Here is a 23,305-nt window from a genome sequence, read left to right as displayed (position 1 = left end):
CCCTGGAACAAACTTGGGTTCAAATACTATTTTAAATAATTTTAAATAATTTAGCTGTGCTTTATTGAACATACCTTTTGCAATGGTACATATTGTAATGTCCCAAAAGTGAAAACCCCGCCTACCTGGCACTCTAGGAAGGCTAAACCAACAGCTGAAAAATATTTAAAATAGTATTTGAATCCAGGTCTGCTGGATAACCCACTGACAGGCCTGTGGGCCGGCTGCGGCCAACACATTGCCTTTTTAATTACTTAATTGACAGCCGACACCCCTCCAGGGCCAAGCGGAGGTAATGTTTCAGAGGCACTTATAAAATGAGTTTCACTGGAGGCAGCAGCGTATGTCTGCTAGGCCAGCCAAAGACCCAGATCAGTGTAGTGGAAACTGACAAGGCTGAAACATATACCTTTACAGCCATACTCTAAACCGGCTGCCAGCAAGCAAGCAAACCCTCTGCCCCTCTTTTCATTATTTAATTGAGGAGGTTTTAGACACGTTAATTAATGTTGAGATTTTAAGGTGTTGTGTTGTTGTTTGTTTGTTTTTGTTGTTGTTGTTATAATGGTAAACTCACCTTCCAGTTCCTCTGGTGGTATTGGGCAGTTGACAGTTCCTGCCTCCTCCACATCTTTCCATCTGTAAAAAAGAAACTGTGTCTGTTGATCGCTACATACTTCTCTCTACATTCCTCTCCCTCGTTGTACTGTAGGCTTACTGTCGTGAGACTAACTACAACGTATTTTTAAATACTTCACAGTTATTGATTTTAATCCAGAAAGAACGGGGAAGCAACATATTAAAGTAGCATGTTGATAAGCTAGCTTTCCCCTTGCTTTGCTTTCAATAACTCTAACTCCTCTGTTAATGACATCATCAAGTGGACTGTGTCCCAAATGACACCCTATTCCCTATATAGTGGACTACTTTTGACTAGCGCCCTATTGGCCCTGGTCAAAAGTAGTGCACTACATAAGGATTAGAGTGCTGTTTGGGAAGCAAACAAGAACAGCGGTTATTGGTGTGGAAGTGAAGAGTGGTGAATTAATGGATTCCTTGTTTCCCTTAGTAGTAGCACCTCACCCCATGCTGCAGGCCCTTTACAGCATCAAGGTTCATAGCCAGAGATAGAGAGGAGGTGTCAGGTGGAGTTGCCAGATGAGAGGTGAAAAAGAGGCCGGCTGTCAACCTCAAAACACTTGTGACAGTCTGTCAAGGAGAGGAGCAGGAACCATGCCATGGGGCTGGGCTGGACTAGTTTCTATCTCATCCAACGAGACCATAAAGACAGTACATGATGCGCCTTGAGATAGTGAAAACGAGTCGCGGCTGTACAAGGAAAATATAAATCTAGCTGTTTTTTCTATACACCGGCAGGACAGAACTGTAGCATCAGGTAAACTCAAGGGGGGAGGTGTGTGTCTCTTTCTTAACAACAGCTGAGTTAGAATAGCTCACGATAAGCTGTAGACCACACTATTTACCAATCTATATTTTTCGTAGCCGTCTATTTTCCACCACAAACATCCCCTGGCACTAAGACCGCACTCAACAAGCTGTATAGGGTCATAAGCAAACAAAAAAATGCTTAGCCTGAGGTGGCGCTCCTTGTGGCCGGTGATTTTAATGCAGGAAAACTGAAATCCATTTTACCTCATTTCTACCAGCATCTTACCTGTGCAAACAGAGGCAAAAAAACTCTAGATCACCTTTACTCCACGCACAGAGGCATACAAATCTCTCCCTCACCCTCCATTTGGCAAATCTGACCATAACTCTATCCTCCTGATTCCTGCATACAAGCAAAAACTCGAACAAGAAGTACCAGTGACACGCTTAATACGGAAGTGGCCCAATGAAGCGGATGCTAAGCTACAGGACTGTCTCGCTAGCATCAACTAAAAAATCTGATGGCATTGCGGAGTTTATCACATCAGTCAGTCGATTCATTAATAAGTGCATCAACATCCCCACAGTGACCATACGTGCAGTTGAAGTCTGATGTTTACATACACCTTAGTCAAATACATTTAAACTCAGTTTCAATTCCTGACATTTAATCCTAGTAAAAATTATCTGTCTTAGTTCAGTTAGGATCATCACTTTATTTTATGAATGTGAAATGTCAGAATAATAGGAGAGAGAATGATTTATTTCAGCTTTAATTTCATTCATCACATTTCCAGTGGGTCAGAAGTTAACATACACTCAATTAGTATTTGGTAGCATTGCCTTTCGATTGTTTCACTTGGGTCAAACATTTCAGGTAGCCATCCACAAGCTTCCCACAATAAGTTGGGTGAATTTTGGCCCGTTCCTCATGGCAGAGCTGGTGTAACTGAGTCAGGTTTGTAGGCCTCCTTGCTCACACACACTTTTTCAGTTCTGCCCACAAATTTTCTATAGGAGTGAAGTCAGGGCTTTGTGAAGGCCACTCCAATACCTTGACTTTGTTGTCCGTAAACCATTTTGCCACAACTTTGGAAGTATGCTTTGGGTCATTGTCAATTTGGAAGACCCATTTGTGACCAAGCTTTACCTCCTGACTGATGTCGGGAGATGTTGCTTCAATATAGCCGCATCATTTTCCATCCCCATGAAGCCATCTATTTTGTGAAGTGCACCAGTCCCTCCTGCAGCAAAGCACCCCCAAAACGTGATGCTGCCACCCCTGTTCTTCGCGGTTGGGATGGTGTTCTTCAGCTTGCAAGCCTCCCCATTTTTCCTCCAAACATAACGATGGTCATTATAGCCAAACAGTTCTATATTTGTTTCATCAGACCAGAGGACATTTCTCCAAAAGTACGATCTTTGGCCCCATGTGCAGTTGCAAACCGTAGTCTGGCTTTTTCGTGGCTGTTTGGAGCTGTGGCTTCTTCCTTGCAGATCGGCCTTTCAGGTTATGTTCATATAGGACTTGTTTTACTGTGGATATAGATACTTCTGTACCTGTTTCCTCCAGCATCTTCACAAGGTCCTTTGCTATTGGGATTGGGATTGATTTGCACTTTTCGCAACAAAGTACATTCATCTCTAGGAGACAGAACGCGTCTCCTTCCTGAGCGGTATGATGGCTGCGTGGTCCCATGGTGTTTATACTTGTGTACTATTGTTTGTACAGATGAACGTGGTACCTTCAGGCGTTTGGAAATCGCCAACCAGATTTGTAGTTTATCTGAGATCTTGGCTTATTTCTTTTGATTTTCCCATGATATCAAGCAAAGAGGCACTGAGCTTGAAGATAGGCCTTGAAATACATCCACAGGTACACCTCCAATTGACTCAAATGACGCTAATTAGCCTATCAGAAGCGTCTAACACCATGACATAATTTTCTGGAATTTTCCAAGCTGTTTAAAGGCACAGTCAATTTAGTGCATGTAAACTTCTGACCCACTGGAATTGAATTAATCTGTCCGTAAATAATTGTTGGAAAAATTACTTGTGTCATGCAAAAAGTAGATGTCCCAACCGACTTGCTAAAACTATAGTTTGTTAAAAAGAAATTTGTGGAGTGGTTGAAAAACCTAATTGTATGTAAACTTCCGACTTCAAATGTACATATCCCAACCAGAAACCATGGATTACAGGCAACATCAGCATTCAGCCAAAGCTGCTGTTTTCAACGAGTGGGACACTAATCCGGACGTTTCTAAGAAATCCCGCTAAGCCCTCCGCTAAATCATCAATACAGGACTAAGACTGAATCCTACTACACCGAATCCTGACACTCGCCCGATGTGGCAGGGCTTGCAAATTATCACAACTTACAAAGGGAAACCCAGCCACAAACTGTCAAGTGATGCAAGCCTACCAGATGAGCTAAATGCCTTCTATGCTCGCTTTGAAGAAAGCAACACTGAACCTTTCATGAGAACACCAGCTGTCCTAGACGACTGTGTGATCATACTCTCTGTAGCCAATGTAAGACCTATAAACAGGTAAACCTTCACAAGCCAGACAGATTACCATGATACATACTCAGAGCATGCGCTGACCAGCTTGCAAGTACATTTCTAACATTTTCAACCTCTCCCTGATCCAGTCTGTAATACCTACATGTTTCAATCAGACCACCATAGTCCATCTGCCCAAGAACGCGAAGGTAACCTGTCTAAATGACTGTTGCCCAATAGCACTCACATCTGTAGCAACGAAATGCTTTGAAAGGTTGGTCATGGCTCATATCAACACCATCATCCCAGACCCTGGACCCACTCCAATTCAGATCCACAGATGATGCAATCTCTATTGCACTCCATACTGCCCTTTACCACCTGGAAAAAAGGAACACCTACATGAGAATGTTGTTCATTGACTACAGTTCAGCATTCAACACCATAGCGCCCTCCAAGCTCATCACTAAGGACCCTAGAACTGAACACCTCCCTCTGCAACTGGATCCTGGACTTCCTGACGGGACATGGAGAGGGTAGGCAACAACACATCCGCCACGCTGATTCTCAACACGGGGGCCACTCAGGGATTTGTGCTTAGTCCCCTCCTGTACTCCCTGTTCACTCATGCCTGCTTGGACGCCCACCACTACAACACCATCACAAAGTTTGCAGACGACACAACGGTGGTAGGCCTGATCACCGACGATGATGAGACAGCCTATAGGGAGGTCAGAGACTTGCCAGGACAACAACCTCTCCTTCAACGTCAGCAAAGACAAAGGAGCCGATAGTGGATTACAGGAAACAGAGGGCCGAGCACGCCCCCATTCACATCGATGGAGCTGTAGAGGAGTGGGTCGAGAGCTTCAAGTTCCTCAGTGTCCACATCACTAAGGACCTATCATGGTCCAAACACACCAACACAGTCGTGAAGAGAGCAAGACAATGCCTCTTCCCTCCGATCCTCAAAAAGTTATACAGCTGCACCATTGAGAGCATCCTGACTCTACAGAGGGTAAAGCGTACGGCCTAGAACATCCCTGGGACCGAGCTGCCTGCCATCCAGGGCCTCAATACCAGACAGTGTCAGAGGAAGGCCCTAAAATTGTCAAAGACTCCAGCCACCCAAGTCAGACTGTTGTCTCTGCTACAGCAGGGCAAGCGGTATCAGAGTACCAAGTCTGGGACCAAAAGTCTCCTGAACAGCTTCCACCCCCAAGCCATAAGATTTTTTTTTTATTTATTTTTTATTTCACCTTTATTTAACCAGGTAGGCTAGTTGAGAACAAGTTCTCATTTGCAACTGCGACCTGGCCAAGATAAAGCATAGCAGTATGAGCAGACAACACAGAGTTACACATGGAGTAAACAATTAACAAGTCAATAACACAGTAGAAAACAAAGGGGGAGTCTATATACAATGTGTGCAAAAGGCATGAGGTAGGCGAATAATTACAATTTTGCAGATTAACACTGGAGTGATAAATGATCAGATGGTCATGTACAGGTAGAGATATTGGTGTGCAAAAGAGCAGAAAAATAAATAAATAAAAACAGTATGGGATGAGGTAGGTGAAAATGGGTGGGCTATTTACCAATAGACTATGTACAGCTGCAGCGATCGGTTAGCTGCTCAGATAGCTGATGTTTGAAGTTGGTGAGGGAGATAAAAGTCTCCAACTTCAGCGATTTTTGCAATTCGTTCCAGTCACAGGCAGCAGAGTACTGGAACGAGAGGCGGCCAAATGAGGTGTTGGCTTTAGGGATGATCAGTGAGATACACCTGCTGGAGCGCGTGCTACGGGTGGGTGTTGCCATCGTGACCAGTGAGCTGAGATAAGGCGGAGCTTTACCTAGCATGGACTTGTAGATGACCTGGAGCCAGTGGGTCTGGCGACGAATATGTAGCGAGGGCCAGCCGACTAGAGCATACAAGTCGCAGTGGTGGGTGGTATAAGGTGCTTTAGTGACAAAACGGATGGCACTGTGATAGATGCTGAACAGTTAATCAAATTTCTACCTGGACAATTTGCATTGACCCCCTTTTAATTTTTTACTGTCTCTCTTGCACTGGCTCTATGCCCACTCACTGGACTCTACCCACACACTCACATATACTACCATGACACTCCAACACACACATACACACACACACACGCAGATTGACGCCACACACACACACACACATGCACGCACGCACGCACGCACACACACACACACACTTTAACACTCTTTCACTCTCTTCACATACGCTGCTGCTGCTCTGTTTATTATCTGTCCTAATTGCCTAGTCACTTTTACCCCTACCTACATGTACATATTACCTCAATTACCTCAATTACCCTGTACCCCTGCACATTGACTCGGTACCAGCACTCCTTATATTCTATATAGCCTCGTTATTGTTATTTTATTGTGTTACTATTTTTCCAAATTGTTCTTACTTTTTGAAAGTAAAGATTCACCCATTTTAAATGTTATATTATTTTTGTGCATCTTTGAGCAATGTTCAATCGATTCCCGGGGTAATTTCATCTGAGCTATTGCCATTCAACCAGGCAGAAATTCGTCCTGTATGACATAGCATTACGATAAAGCCGCTCTCACTACACTGCAAGTTAATAGGAATATGACTTTTTGTCCGCGAAAACGTCTATCATATATGTCAGATTTAAATACTGCCCGATGACTTAATGTGGGAAGTTATCTTCTCTCGATAATATTTTTGTGATATTCCTACCTCAAGAAATTTGTAATTTAACAGAGGGTCTAACACATTTCTCCTATTTGTCTGCCTTTCCAGGGTGCATTGCATGGTGCCATTGCGAATGTCAGACTCCACTCTGTTGCGGCACAACGACCTGCAGGTTGAACATGGTGGGATTGCAGACACCTAAATTGATAGTGCAGTTTGTTTAGCCAATTTAACAGCTAACTAGCTACTTCACATGCTGATATAACAGTCTTTTAGCGCTTTTCATAACCATCTCAAAGCACTACAAAAGCAAACAAACAAGCAATACAGGTACACCATCATGAGTAGCCCCCCCCCCCCCAAAAAAAAAGAGGCCAAGTCTTTGAGTGTATGGATCCTCCAAAGATGGAGAAGGACAGTTCATGTCTTGATCAGAGGAAGATGGTCAGGGAGATGGCTGAAATAAGAGTCTGGTGACAATCATGTAAAGGTCTACTCTGGGAACCAGCCTGAGTCGTGTAGCTACTGGACCTCCTCCTTCACAATGTATGACACCCACTTAGGTGATGCCTCAGCAGCTCTGGGCGCCAGAAAGTTCACCACACACAGTTCAGAGTAGTAGCCAGTCGTCCTTACTACGAACCTTCTGCCTCAGTACTGCATTCCTTTTGTGCATCTCCCATTCCTCTCAAGCAACAGATAACTTTTCAAGTGATATTCAGGTGACTCTTCAGGTGGTAACACTCTTCAGGTGATATTGACTTTGGTATTATTGTGTGTATCTACGTTTGCTAGCTAGCTAGCCAGGCAGCCAATCCATAGAAAGAGCATTGCATTGTGGATTTTGTAGTAGACATGAACTACAAAAGATTTCCACAACCCAAAATATTGTTCTCACATACTGTATTATAGGAATGCGAGGTTTTGGGTGGATTTTTTCTTTAACTCTGCATTGTTGGGAAAGGGCTCGTAATTAAGGATTTCACGGTAAAGTCTACACCTGTTGTATTCGCCGCATGTGACTAATAACATTTGATTTGATTTGAAATGGTTCAGATGCACCTTGCATTCGAGTCCAATGTCATCTCTCTCAACTCTTATTGTCTGGGAGAGAGCTCTTGTTAATTTTATAGCTTTCATTGCTCAGAACAAGATATGTCTAGAGCAAGTTCTGAGCAGACAGTCATTCCTGCATACAGCCTCTCTGTTCAAAACAATGAGGTCATGGATAGGACTCACTCAAAAAAAATATTCTTCAAGGTAGGCGCAGCAATGACGTAGATGCAGAAAGTAAACAGCATAGTGGGTCAATTTCCACAACTAAAAGTGTTGAAGCGCGAGGCTCAACTTCTCTGCTGTTTTGGTCCCGTGGCTACAATGCTCTAACAGCGTGAGGCGAACCCGTGCAGATATCATGTGTGACTATGTGAGAGCGAAGTCTTGCATGTCGCTAATCTCAAAATCTGCGGTGCTGCTCGTGGAAACGTTATTTCATTGAGTCTACCTTTATATCTCAAGTCAACAGACCTTGTAAAATAGGAATAATTGCCTTACCATATAATGGCTTAAAAAGGTCCTTGATTCAAACGTCAATGTGTTTTATCAATAAAACTACTAGTGAGGCCGACTTGAATTTCAATCTTCACTTTATGTCCTTTAATCTGATAACAGAATATGGTACTGTACATTACATTGCAGACAGCACTTGGGTCATGAAGACTCAAAGTTCACACTTAACACATCATTTATATGTGATATCCCAGAAAGGCGGATACAAAGGTAACAGCCATAAAGAATATTAACGAACTCCTTTCTTCCTTTATATAAATAACCAAATAAGTCAACAATAATGTCCTATCGGCTTTATCTCAGTCTTTTAATATCCCTGTATTATGACTGTAAGTTTCTAAAAATATTCCTGGCTGGCCTTCCCTGGCAGACACAGCCTTGACACAGTGCTTCCTGCTTGCAGGTTGGAGGACAGGAATGGCATGAGAAGTAGTACAAAGGTTAGGAGAAGACCCAGCTCCCATTACACAACACCAGTTAGTCTCGACAGCCAGTCCACCACAACCCTTACCCAGGGAATCAGGTAATCAATGGCCTATTATACCCAGTAAACTGGGACAGTATTATTCAAATCAAATCAAACTTTATTTGTCACATGCGCCGAATACAACAGCTGTAAACCTTACAGTGAAATGCTTACTTACAAGCCCTTTCCCAACAATGCAGTTTAAAAAAGTACCTAAAAAAAATAAAAAATAAGAATAAGAAATAAAAGTAACAAATAATGTACCACATGATTACAACCACAAGATACAACCAACTAGCATGGAGTAGAAAAGGACTCTCTAGAGCAGGGTTTCTCAAACTCAGTCCTGGGGCAGCCCTCCTGGGTACACACTTTGTTTTTTTCCTTTGCGCTACACAGCTGATTCAAATAATCATGGTTTGATGATGAGCTGGTTATTTGAATCAGCGGTGTAGTGCAAAAACCAAAACGTGACGCAAGAACCAAGTTTGGGAAACCTGCTCTAGAGGAAGGAAACCATGACTAGGGTCTAGACTCAATCAAACCAAGCGTTAACCGGTGACACCAGACAGGTGCAATAGTGAATGTTTTGGGGGTGTTGGAGGTGGAACTGTGTTGGAGCCATCAGATCGTTGAGCAGCTAATCTTGCGATCATTGTCACCATCTCGCGTTAGAAGTTCAGAACGATAAAGTTTAGGCCACGTGGAAATAATTACATTCAAATTTAAAAAGCATTCAAATAAACAATCAGGATTTCTATCATCCTAATGGAGGTGTAGATTACATCTCACAGTCCAGGGTTCAAACTTGTAAACAAGGCTACATGGGATTTATCTTAATGTGACTCGAATAGCAATGACTGCTTTAGGTATAATGCCAAGAGCCGCTTGTGGATTTGACAGCTATAACGCAGTTCCACCCCAGAGACCACCAAAACAACCGCTATACGGATGTCTGCTGAAGCGGATCTGATTGAATAGAGCCCTGGGACAAACAAGAGGAAGTATCTGTCCCAAATAGCACCATATTCCCTATATAGAGCACTACTTTTGACCAGAACCCAATGGATCCTGTTCAAAAGCAGTGCACTATTTAAGAGAAAAGCCAAGCTTAATCATGGTGGTTAGGTGTTGGACTGCAACACCCTGTCCTAAAAAGTGAGCCTAATACCTGTAGAAGGTTACAGTCAAGTGTGTGTGTGCATGTGTGTGTGTAACTGGGGTAATTGTGCTGCTAACAGCTTAGCTTCCTCCACTTACCGACTGCCCCATACTGGACTTAAGCTAGTGATCCTCTGCTTCGCCACACACGTGACCGCCCTCCTTGACAACATTCCAACGGGTTGAGTGAGCCACCGAAAAGGCAACAACTGGATGGCTCCATCCGCAATATTTCATGCTAGCTTTCAATTAAGCTTAAGGTACGTTGCACGCGTGTGGGTGCATGTGTGTGTGTGTGTATGCATGTCTTTGAGTCTCCGTCTGAGTCTATGCACGAGCCATGAGGTCATTGTGAATTGTCTTTGCCCACAAACAGTACCAACGTGCTTGTAGCATTCCACACCAAAGAAAATGTACACAGGCTTTGATGAGAGCAGAGAGAGAAGAGCTCTTCAACCACATATGGGCACCGTGAGCAAAGCCAGCCATCCCAAACCCAGTGTGCATCCTAAATGGCACCTTATTCCCTTTAGAGTGCACTACTTTTCACCAGAGCCCTATGAGCCCTATTTACATTTTAGTCATTTCGCAGACGCTCTTAATGCCGATTTATGCTTGATCTGGCATGTGGTCCGGAGGCTCCGTACAGAGGGTATGACGCAATTGCAGCGCTTGTGGAGGCCAAACCGAGCCTCATTCAGTGATGCAGTGCGCCTCTAAATGTTGTAACAATGCGGAGGGCTCCGTATAGCTTCGCATTGACACGATTGGTTGATGGTAGGTGGAGGCGGGAGGTCCTGTATAATCACAAACTCACTTCCTTGACAACAGCTCTGCTCAGCGAAGCATGAATGCCCTGACTTATGCAGAGGACCTATCGCTGTAAATGACTGTACGGCCAATGCAGACGCCAGATTGACCATGCAGAGCCTTTTATCCAGAGCAAATAGGGATAAGTGCCTTGCTCAAGGACACATCAACAGATTTTTTACCTAGTCAGCTCGGGGAATCGAACCAACAGCCTTGCAGTTACTGGCCCAACGCTCTAAATCTCTGCGCTTTGAGATGAGCTTGGAATGAAAAGCACTTTACAAATGTAATAAATTATTATAAAATGTAGTGCACTATAAAGGGAATAGGGAGCCTTTTGGGATGCAACCTGAGCTCCTTCATCAGCTTGAGCTTTGAGTGGCTGGCCACGGGCATTAAGAGTAGAGAATAAGAACCCTGTATGGAGGTCAAGATAGGGTTGGAATGTTGCACCGTGGCCCAACAAAGCTTCACACCCTCAGATCCATCACAGTAATGCACGAGGTTAAAGGAGAGAGGCAAACTAAACCATGACACAGTGAGATCTTGCAGAGTCAAGGATTGCCAGCGTGCAGGGAGTCGTGTAACCTGGCACACACTTGCACGCATACACACATACATGCACACAAATGTACACAGACACACACATACACACAAAGAAAACACACCTGCAAAAGGGGATGCTTAACAACCCACTTGGATTTGATTGGCTTTAATGTTCCACTTCCAGCTGCTACTGCTTACACATCCGTAGCTCATCCGCCCATCACTCTGTCACTTGGTATAGTCTACCTCAAATCCGTTCAGACAGATATTACCTCTTAGAGTACCTCTTCGTTCGCAATCTTTTTTTCCTTCTTTTTTTCCACAATTCATTTTTTTAAATAGTTTTTCTACAGAACTCAGTCAAATTTAATCTCACACAGTGTCAGTATACAGTACATCCTTAATCGTGGAGATGGATAGATAGAAATTCCTAGGCACAATGAAATGATGGCACGTACATTATCCCAAAATGGTGTCAGTTTGTCACAAGACCACAGCATATGTAATAGGGTTCCTTTGTGTTTTTTTGCATCTCCAACAGAGATGTGACATTTCTTGGTGACATTACATTGCATTCTGGTAAGAGTGTAGTAAGTCCTATGAATTATCTTAAATTGTAGTAGTTTATGTTTTAGGTTGTAGGAGCAGGTATGAACATTTTCACATATCTGTGACCAATGGTTCTCCTCGATGCCTTCCTTTAGATCTGCTTCCATTTTGTTTCTTGTTGTTTCTGCATCATCAGGTAGAGTCTCAGTCAACACTTGATATGACTTGGTAATCAACTTCTTTAGCGTAGCAGCTTCTTTTTGTATTTTTTTTCTATGCTAGATGCCTTAAATGAATCCGGATTCTGTTGAAGAGATTTAATAACATTTCTGAGTTGTACAAATGTAAAGAAATTGGCCTTGGATATTCCAAATCTTTCTTGTAATTGACTGAATGATAGTAGAGATACATCATACTATAGTACACATGTTCAAAATTCATGATGCCACTTTGGAACCAGAACTTAAAGGTGTTATCATTAAACGTTGGAGGTAAAGTGGGGTTATTCCAAATAGGGGTGCCTGGCGATGTTGGTTCTTTCCACCGCATGACTGTACGTACATTTTCCCAAATATGAATGGAATTGAGAATCATCGATTGTCTGTTTTTTTTCTTCAATGCTTTGGACCCTAAATAGTGGATCTATTTGAGATCATACGATATTACACTTGTGGCTTCAATACCCCTCCATGCACAATGATAGTCTGCTACCCATTGTTTAAGTGTAACATAGTTGTGTATGCCAGTAATAGATCTTCGTATGAGGTAGTCCAAGACCTCCACCTCAATTACATTGTACCCCTTGCACAGCAACTCGGTACTACCCTTGTATACAGTATATCCAGGTTATTGCTACTCATTATGTATCTATTACTACTTTTATTATTAGGTGTTTTACTTTTCTATTATTCTCTATTTTCTTTCCCTCTGCATTGTTGGGAAGGCCAGTAAGTAAGCGCTTCACTGTTTTTCCAAACCTTTTGTTTACGAAGCACGTGACAAATAGCATTTTGTTTGATTTTAACTTGATTTATTGGGTAAGTGTAAAACAGTCAATTTGACCCTTGAAGTATTTCCATTCCAAATAAAGTTTGAGATCAGGCGTTTTATTTTATTAAGTTGGATTGAATTGAAACGGGCAAGACCTAGAATAAATACATCAGCCGTGGTAATATATTCATTTTGACATGTTGACTATACCTCACATAGAAATAGGGAGAGATCTCCATCTCTGAACGTCAGATTCAATACTATCTATTAAAGTGTCATTGATTTTGCATGCCTCCTCCAGATTGCATGGTATCCGTACACCCAGGTATTTCATATGGGTTTTTGTCCATTTCCACTTACAGTAAATATACTTTCTAAGCTTGAGAAGTCATGATTAGAAATGGGATTTATTTAAGCATTCTTCCAATTCACTTTGAATCCTGATACAACACCATACTATATGTGTAATGTAGTTTAAAAGAAATGACAGAATGTTCTGGTTCAGATAAATAATGAAGTGATAACGCCAGAGAAGCCGGTGTTTGTTGGAGTGTTCTGGAAGGCGTCTGGGAGTTTTCATCGGTGCCACGTCGGTGGAGAGTCCAGACCAGGGTTCCATGGTGCGCATCTCCCCCGAATATGCCGATTTGGCAATCGCTTTCAGTAAAAAGAAAGCGACTAAATTACCACCACATCGACCGGGAGGGGATTGTGCGATAGATCTCCAGGTAAACGCTGCGCTTCCCAAGAGTCACGTGTACCCATTGTCCCAGGAGGAGACATTGGCTATGGAGACAAATGTCACAGAGTCGCTAGGACAGGGGTACATTTGGCCCTCCATCTCACCCATCTCCTCGAGTTTATTTTTTGACAGTTTGGATCCGTCGATGTTGAGGGATTTCCATCGCCTCCATCCGGATCGCCCTGCGCCTCGCCCTCCGGGTCGACCTCGAGGCTGGTGTCGGCGCGCGGCTTGCACCGCGCATCGGTGGGGAGGGTACTGTCACGACTCCTACCGAAGGTGGCTCCCCTTCCTGTTCGGGTGGCGCTCTGCCTGTTCGGGTGGCGCTCGGCGGTCGTCGTCGCCGGCCTACTAGCTGCTACTGATTCTTTCCTCCCCCTCCTTGTCTGTTTATTGGTTACACCTGTTATGTATTTTGGTGATTAGCTGGGCTTTATTATTTGTTATTGTGTGACATTTGTGCACATTTGAGGTGAACGTGTTTTTTCCCTGTTTGTTGGTTTTGCTGGACTGTTTTAGTCCCCGTGTTTGGGGCATTTGTTTTTGTGAGCGCCCAGTGTTTCGTTAAAGAGAACTACCCTGAACTCTCTGTTTCCTGCGCCTGACTTCGCACCCACTACACCCAGATCGTTACAATGCTAGGGGTTCTGTGGCTAAAGAAAATAAATAACTAGACAATGGGCATCCTGTATTGTCCCTATTGATAAATTCAATTATTCTGAAATCTGTCCATTTGTTTGTATACAATGGCTTGTGAAAGTATTCACCCCCTTGGCATTTTTCCTATTTTGTTGCCTTGCAACCTGAAATTAAAATTGTTTTTTTGGGGGGGGGGGTTGTATCATTTGATTTACACAACATGCCTACCACTTTGAAGATGCAAAATATTTGTATTGTGGAACAAACAAGAAATAAGACAAAAAAAACTATTCACACCCCCAAAGTCAATACTTTCAAGAGATACCTTTTATTTGAACTATTTTCATAGTTCCTTACTCATAATGATACATTTGTGTGTACCCCTTTAAGAGCTTCCCGCAAAGCCATGCTATAATTTTCGGGGGAGATAATAGTTTTCTGCATTGCAAATGTGTAACCATGGACACCATGCTCTGTTTGTTTCTATGGCAGAGGCTAAACCCTATCACTTGCCTGTGCTAATAGTTCTCACAGGCAAAGTGAAATTATACAAATTACTTTGCTCAAATGATACAAATTTAGCAACCACCTGAAAAACACTGTCTAAGAGGAACTGAGAGAGAGAATGCTTGGATCTCCAAACGTGTCCACACTATGGTGGAATTAATGATTGACTGAATGATTGATCGAATGCATTAATAAAAATGATTCAAATCAGAGCTAAAATATTTGACCCTACTGAAGGTACAAGTTGGCTAACTTAATTAACTTGTATCGTTTCACTGACAAAATACACTATATCAACAAAAGACCCTGTCTTTTAAAGATAATTCGTAAAAATCCAAATAACTTCACAGATATTAATTGTAAAGGGTTTAAACACTGTTTCCCATGCGTGTTCAATGAACCATAAACAATTCATGAACATGCACCTGTGGAATGGTCATGAAGACACGAACAGCTTACAGACAGTTAAGGTCACAGTTATGAAAACATAGGACACTAAAGAGGTCTTTCTACTGACTCTGAAAGACACCAAAAGATTGGATGCCCAGGGTCCCTGCTCATCTGCGTGAATGTGCCTTAGGCATGCTGCAAGAAGGCATGAGGACTGCAGATGTGGCCATGTCCATACCATGAGATGCCTAAGACAGTGCTACAGGGAGACACAATGGACAGCTGATCGTCCTCGCAGTGGCAGACCACGTGTAAAAACACATGCACAGGATCGGTACATCCGAACATCACACCTGCGGGACAGGTACAGGATGGCAACAACAACTGCCCGAGTTACACCAGGAACGCACAATCCCTCCATCAGTGCTCAGACTGTCCGCAATAGGCTAAGAAAGGCTGGACAGAGGGCTTGTAGGCCTGTTGTAAGGCAGGTCCTCACCAGACATCACCGGCAACAACGTCGCCTATGGGCACAAACCCACCATCGATGTACCAGACAGGACTGGCAAAAAGTGCTCTTCACTGACGAGTCACGGTTTTGACTAACCAGGGGTGATGGTCGGATTCGCGTTTATTGTTGAAGGAATGAGCGTTACACCGAGTCCTGTACTCTGGAGCGGGATTGATTTGGAGGTGGAGGGGCCGTCATGGTCTGGGGCGGTATGTCACAGCACCATCGGACTGATCTTGTTCTCATTGCAGGCATTCTCAATGCTGTGCGTTACAGGAAAGACATCCTCCTCCCTCATGTGGCACCCTTCCTGCAGGCTCATCCTGACATGAGCCTCCAGCATGATAATGCCACCAGCCATACTGCTCATTCTTTGCGTGATTTCCTGCAAGACAGGAATGTCAGTGTTCTGCCATGTCCAGTGAAGAGCCCGGATCTCAATCCCATTGAGCACGTCTGGGACCTGTTGGATCGGAGGGTGAGGGCTAAGGCCATTCCCCCCAGAAATGTCTGGGAACTTGCAGGTGCCTTGGTGGAAGAGGGGGGTAAAATCTCCCAGCAAGAACTGGTAAATTTGGTGCAGTCCTTGAGGAGGTGATGCACTGCAGTACTTAATGCAGCTGGTGGCCACACCAGATACTGACTCTTACTTTTTATTTTGACCCCCCCCCCTTTGTTCAGGGACACATTATTCAGTTTCTGTCTCAGTTGTTGAGTCTTGTTATGTTCATACAAATATTTACACATGTTAAGTTTGCTGAAAATAAATGCAGTTGACAGTAAGAGGACATTTCTTGTTTTGCTGAGTTGATGTGGACATTCCTTCAAATTAGTGGACTTTGCTATTTCAGCAACATCCATTGCTGACAGGTGTATAAAAATCGAGCACACATCGACAAACATTGGCAGTAGAATGGTCTTACTGAAGACCTCGAGGCACTGTCATGGAATGCCACCTTTCCAACAATTCAGTTCATCAAACTTCTGCCGTGCTCTAGCTGCACCGATCAACTGTAAGTCCTGTTACTGTGAAGTGAACATTTCTAGGAGCAACCACGGCTCAGCCGTGAAGTGTTAGGCCACACAAGCTCACAGAACTGGACCGCAAGGTGCTGAAGCACAAAAAATTGTCTGTCCTCGGTTGCAACACTACAGAGTTCCAAACTGCCTCCGGAAGCAACGTCAGCAAAATAGCTGTTCATCGGGATCTTCATGATGGGTTTCCATGGCCGAGCAGCCGCACACAAGCCTAAGATCACCATGCGCAACTGCAAGCATTGGCTGGAGTGGTGGAAAGCTCGCCGCCTTTGGACTCTGGAGCATTGGAAACGCGTTCTCTGGAGTGATGTATCATGCTTCACCATCTGGCAGTCCGACAGACAAATCTGGTTTTGGCCAGGAGAACGTTACCTGCCACAATACATAGTAAATAACTGTACATTTAGCTGTTAGAGGAAAATTATCTGGGGCCAGGCCCCTTAGTTCCAGTGAAGGGAAATCGTAACACTACAGCATACAATGACATTCTATGTAGACAATTCTGTGCTTCCAACTTTGTGGCAACAGTTTGGGAAAGGCCCTTTCCTGTTTGCCCCATGCACAAAGTGAGGTCCATACATAAATGGTTTGTTGAGATTGGTGTGGAAGAACTTGGCTGGCCTGCACAGAACCCTGACCTCAACCCCATCGAACACCGTTGGGATGAATTGGAATGCCAAATGCGAGCCAAGCCTAATCACGCAACATCAGTGTCCGACTTCACTAATGCTATGGTGGCTGAATGGAAGCAAGTCTCCGCAGCAATGTTCCAACATCTAGTGGGAAGACTTCCCAGAAGAGTGGCGGCTGTTATAGCATCAAAGGGGGAACCAACTCCATATTAATAGCCATGATTTTGGAATGAGATGTTCGACGAGCATGTAGCGTATGTCCATGTGTTTACAGTTTAGAGAGAGACAATGTGAAGTATGCTTACAACAGCACTGGGGAATGTGACGTTGCGTCACTAGACTGCTACCCTGGAACCCAGATCTGTTTGTGCTGTCTTGTCATTTACTATGTTCATTGTCATGTCAAACATGAAGGATGTGGCTATACAGCACCAACAGATCTGTGACCAGGCTGCTAGGAAGTTTTTTTATACTCATCCTCCACTATTTATCATCACGACTATAATGATGAGTGACTGGTGACCAATCATCATGGGTTTCAACCACAGATACACATCACATAGAATTGAACTCTCTCCTGGGGAGTGGGGAGTGAAACATCACTAATATATGCTTCTAATGTTATGGTAGGTAGGAAATCAGTCAACTGAAAGAAATTCATTATGCACTAATCATTGGATTTCACATGACTGGGAATATAGATATTCATCTGTTGGTCACAGATACCTTTAAAAAAAGGTGGGGGCGTGGATCAGAAACCCATTCAGTATTTGGTGTGACCACCATTTGCCTCATGCAGTGTGACATCTCCTTTGCATAGAGTTGATCAGGCTGTTGATTGTGGTCTGTGGAATGTTGTGTCACTCATCTTCAATGGCTGTACAAAGTTGCTGAATATTGGCGGGAACTGGAACACTCTGTTGTACATGTCGATCAAGAGCATCCCAAACATTATCAATGGGTGAGATGTCTGGTGTGTATGCAGGCCATGGAAGAACTGGGACATTTTCAGATTCTAGGAATTGTGTACAGATACTTGTGACATATGGACGTGCATGATCATGCTGAAACATGAGGTGATGGCAGCAGATGAAGGACACAACAATGGGCCTCAGGATCTTGTCACAGTATCTCTGTGCATTCAAATTGACATTGATACTGTCATGACTTTCTCCTGGGTGAGGATCAAAGGTGCCAGATAAGCTTGGCAAATGGCTCACAGATAGCCAGACCTACCCTCACTCCCACAGGAGAGGAGAAGAGAGGAGGAGTTGTGCTGGTTTTGACACCTTAACACCCAGTCATAAATTGTGTGCCGCAAAAGGGTCTTTCCTGCCCTGCAGTATTGGGAAAGGATTGTGCTATGTGTAGAGAGAGACTCTTGCCGCCAAAACGTTTCTCTCAAAAACCTGAACATTGGAACATTATTTCTGACATCCAAATGTTTGGAATGGTCAGTGGGGCTCTAAAGAATAATCATGTCATATTGTTTATTATTTTGTGATGTCATTAAGGATGGTATAACGAAATAACTGTAACTCAGAATGTGTACACATTCTATTTGCCAAATTAACATCTTAATGTTCTATAAAATATATGATTAAGTATGAGAGTATTTTGGTGAAGATAGGAATGTGATTTTAGTCTTCTAATGAGAACTGTTTTTCTTATAAACTTTTGCCCAGTCAGTAACAGACATTGGATTGTGATGGATTTGACCCCTTTCTACCCAGGGATAAAAGCCTTGGTAACGAAATGTTCATTCAGACCAGAAAACGTGAGACGGTAGTCTACACTTTTGAAATGGTGAGACCAGCAGACGGACAGCGTGAGCTGGACGTTACGAATGGTTGAAACTCTAAGACTCAACCCGAGGTGAGAAGATAACCTCACCTATCAGACCAGAAAAGCATGGAGCGTTGGCCACATGTTGAAATGGTTATAAACTCTGAAACTCTCAACACGAGTGAAGAAGATGAAGACTAGACCAGAACATTTGACAGTCCGCAGCTGTGTATGTAAAGGGATCTAGAACTTGACTATCTACCCGAGAAAGGAAGGAGAAGATCCCATCTCAGACAATTATTGGTGCACCTGAAGAAACATCTTCTACAAGCCGGAACAACTAAGAAGGACATTTTGACCTCTGGTGGACAACCAGAGCCTTACATCCATCCAGCCCCTTCCTCATAGAAGGAAGAGAGATGACAAACAAAGACACGTAACTACATTGCATTTATTACTCAAACGGGCAGCAGTTCGTGTGCAAAGTATTAGTATTACTTTGAGAGTAGTTTCCAAATGTACGATAAGTTTGTCTCTGTCTCTCCCTCTCTTTATCTACCCTTCTCTCTCCATACGTCTAACAAGCTTCATATCTTGTCTGTCCACTAGGGACTTTTGTCTCATGTAAGTGTGTATGTGTATTCTGTGTTATTATTTAGTTAGTTAGTAAATCAATTATTAAATACATTTGTGTAGTACTCAATAATCAGAATGGCTGGGGTTCTTACGGATTCAAGAGGCCTGCGACGTTCAGAATAAAACTGATATGAGGTAATGATTAATATGTGACTGTTATCGATATATAATTTATATATATATCTTTGAGTTTAATTCGGGAGATGGTAACTCATTAAATAACTTCTTCCATGCCGCCCCAAATTCCTAATGAGTTCATTGTTACATGATTAATTTAATCGAGTAATAATTAAACATTGTTGATTCAATAAATAACAGTCATCACATTAATGATAGTCACGTCACGACAATACAATGCTGTTGTGTTCATTGTCCATAGCTTATGCCTGCCCATACCATAACCCAACCACCACCATGGGGCACTCTGTTCACAACACTGACATCAGCAAACCGCTCACCACATAACGCCATCTGCCTGGTACAGTTGAAACCGGGATTCATCCGTGAAGAGCGCACTTCTCCAGCGTGCCAATGGCCATCGAAGGTGAGCATTTGCCCACTGAAGTCAGTTACGATGCCAAACTGCAGCCAGGTCTAGATCCTGGTGAGGATGATGGGCATGCAGATGAGCTTCCCTGAGACAGTTCCTGACAGTTTGTGCAGAAATTCTTTGGTTTTGAAAATCCACAGTTTCATCACCTGTCCGGGTGGCTGGTCTCAGATGATCCAGCAGTTGAAGAAGCCGGATGTGGCGATTCTGGCTGGTCGGTTGTGAGGCCAGTTGGGCGTATTGAAAAAAGCTTTCTTATTTCTGGGATCTTTTATTTCAGCTCATGAAACATGGGACCAACACTTTTCATGTTGCATTTATATTTTTGTTCAGTTTATAAAGAATATAGTCAAATCCTTTCTAGATCCAATATAGGTTCAAAAGTAGTGTAGCCTTCCCCAGATGGGGCTATCTTAAATGATATCTAGAAATGTCACTAAAATGCATAGGCCTGCAGTATACGCATGTTACACACTCTTCAGAATAGGAAATTGGTAACACTATCAGGCAGCACATGATTTAAAGATGATTTTTATTTTATTTTTATTTAACTAGATATGTCAGTTAAGAAAAAAATATGATTTACAATGACGGCCTACCCCGGCCAAACTCTCCCCTAACCCGAACGATGCTGGGCCAATTGTTCGCTGCCCTATGGGACTCCCGATCACAGCCGGTTGTAATACAGCCCGGGACCAAATCCGGATCTGTAGTGACACCGATGCAGTGCCTTAGACTGCTGCACCACTCAGGATCCCCGGGGACATGTCAAAACAGGCCTGGACCCTGGGACTCAACTAAAGAGGGACACAGCCTGGCTGCCTGGATTGAGCCATCATGGAGGTACAGTTTCTTTACAGACTGTGAAAAGTAGAAACACTAAACATACCTGAAGACCTGTTGGCTCAAGGGAGAAAAAAACAAGAACAATACTGCAGCTACCTCACTTTTTTAACAATAAAGTATTTGTCCTTTAAGAGCTGACAGGTGATGTTACTTTTGACCATGAGAGTTGACCAATGGAGTAGCTGTTCAGTTTACGTGCCATGGTCACAAACAGTAACACTTGTTTTGCATGTTACAGTCTGTCTGAAATAAGTCTTGAAATACCGTGAAATCCTTCATTATGCAATGGGTACTCAGTCACGTCATCTATAACCTAACGGAAGTCTGAGTAACACTAATGATGTTTGACAGGACTCCTGTTGACCAGATCTGCAACAAATGCTTTGCACACCCAAATAACTAAAGTGGCTTGTGGTTCAATCGGGATTTAAAGCATATTAAGCATACTATTCTACCATGGGCACTGCTGTATTTACAATATACATTTACAATCCTAGAAATCTGATTCTTCAAACAAAAACAACCTGTCAGAAACCCTTCTACTTCAAATGAAGCACATTTAGTTACATTAACATAATAAGCATCACTACCTTTGAACAATATACAGAAGTCACCCATGCAGTTAGTTCCTGTACTGAAGTTACAAGATGGAAGGTTCTGGAAGGTACTGAAGGTTCCAGAAACCACCCTTTCATGTCAACACTCCTTGAGCTATGGCAAAACAAGTGTCATAGTAGGACGTGAGGGTATGGTGGCATATCATGCCTTATTCAGCGTGACAGCCCTGCATTCATTAAGGCATTTAAATAGCAAGCAAGCAAGTGTTCACAGATGGATGCCTATATCCCTGGTTACAGTGACTTGTTTCACTAGAATAAGTTTAATATCAACACAACACAATGTAAGTATGTAATAAAGAAGGAAAATGATTACTAAAAGAGCCTTTATCCAGATCCCCTTTACCCTTCAGAGAGTAATCACCTTCATCCATTTATCCAGCGTGAGAATACAGTAATACACAGCAGGTTACAGTCTAGATAACTCTCCACTGAGGAGAAAGCCAAAGGTACTGTGGCTAGGGCTCTATTCAATCAGATCCGCTTTAGTGGTATAGCGGTTGTTTTGAAGGTGTCGGTAGGTGGAAGTGCGTTAGAGCTGTGAAATTCACAAGTGGCTCCTGGCATTATACCTAAAGCAGACATTGCCATTGGCTGCACAGAGTCACATCAACAGAAATCCCTTACAGCCTTGTTTACACGTTCGAATCCTGAAATGTGAGATGTAATCTAAACCCTCCATTAGCATGATAGAAATCTCCATTATTTGGTTGAATGACTTTTCAATTTGACCATAATCATTTTTTATATAGCCTACACTTTCTCGTTCTGAACTTCCAACTCGAGTGGGGCAGGTGTGGCTTGATGACAATGATGGCAAGAGCAGCTGCTCACCGGTTTTGATGGCTCCAACGCAGTTCCAGCTCCGACACTGCCAAAACATCAGCAATGAAGGTGTCTGCTATCGCTGGTCTGATTGAATTTAGGCCTAATATGGAATTCAGACCTCCAATCGTCCAAACAAAACACTATTCCACTTCCGTAAAGGCGCAATTTGGACTTACAAATGAATGATATGTACCCATTGATTCTTGATTCATTTAACTTATAAATGCCTCATGACCTTAGTTCAACTGTCATACCCCTTCAGAATCCAAAATATAAGCTTGTTTTACTCCAATGTTTCTACACGAAGTAAATGTAAGCGAATACTATATAGCCTCAAAACATGGTCACAACTATAATTTGATATCATGGATGGGCAGTCCTTGCAGCCATTAGCTCTGTCTATGAATTTGAGAGTGGTTACATTTCTCTAGCCCCATCACTCAGCTTTTTACTGAAACAGGGGCGGGGAGTACACTTGTTTTTGTTTCAACTGCAGATTGGCCCCTTTAACAGTACACTACCGAAAAAACACTATATTTGGATTAAATGTATGTTTATGTGTGTATTACATTTAAGTTAATTAGTAGACACTCTTATCCAGAGCAACTTACAGAAGCAAATAGGGTTAAGTGCCTTGCTCAAGAGCACATCGCCAGATTTTTCACCTGGGATTCAATGCTCTTAACTGCTAGGTTACCTGGCCTACTATGATATTTTAAAGAGTTGTATGTGTGAGCGTGCGTGGCTGCATACGTGTGTGCATGTGTGTGTGCGTGTGGAGCAGTAAACAGAGCCAAAGCCCGCCCACAGAGCCCAGCGGCCTGGCGGACCCACTCCGAGCCTCTTGATGGATGAGTCCCTGTCTGGAAGACATTTTATAAATTTGGCTTTTACAAATT

At 43.1% G+C, this 23,305-nt stretch overlaps 1 protein-coding gene across 1 annotated transcript in view; it reads right to left on the bottom strand.

Annotated features, from left to right (window-relative positions):
* Positions 1-23,305, bottom strand: part of LOC149983997 (uncharacterized) — a 44,659-nt gene that overhangs the window by 14,719 nt on the left and 6,635 nt on the right. Inside the window, exon 2 of the mRNA XM_090230775.1 lies at positions 578-732. Within this exon, the coding sequence (XP_090086901.1) occupies positions 578-732 (155 nt within the window). The remainder of the gene's footprint in view (positions 1-577; positions 733-23,305) is intronic.

This window comes from Oncorhynchus mykiss, chromosome 4 (assembly GCF_057628025.1).
Source record: "Oncorhynchus mykiss isolate SJ-2025 chromosome 4, ASM5762802v1, whole genome shotgun sequence".
Taxonomy (NCBI): Eukaryota; Metazoa; Chordata; class Actinopteri; order Salmoniformes; family Salmonidae; genus Oncorhynchus; species Oncorhynchus mykiss.
Note: the sequence above shows the minus strand (reverse complement) of the source record. Positions and strands in the feature narration are given on the sequence as shown.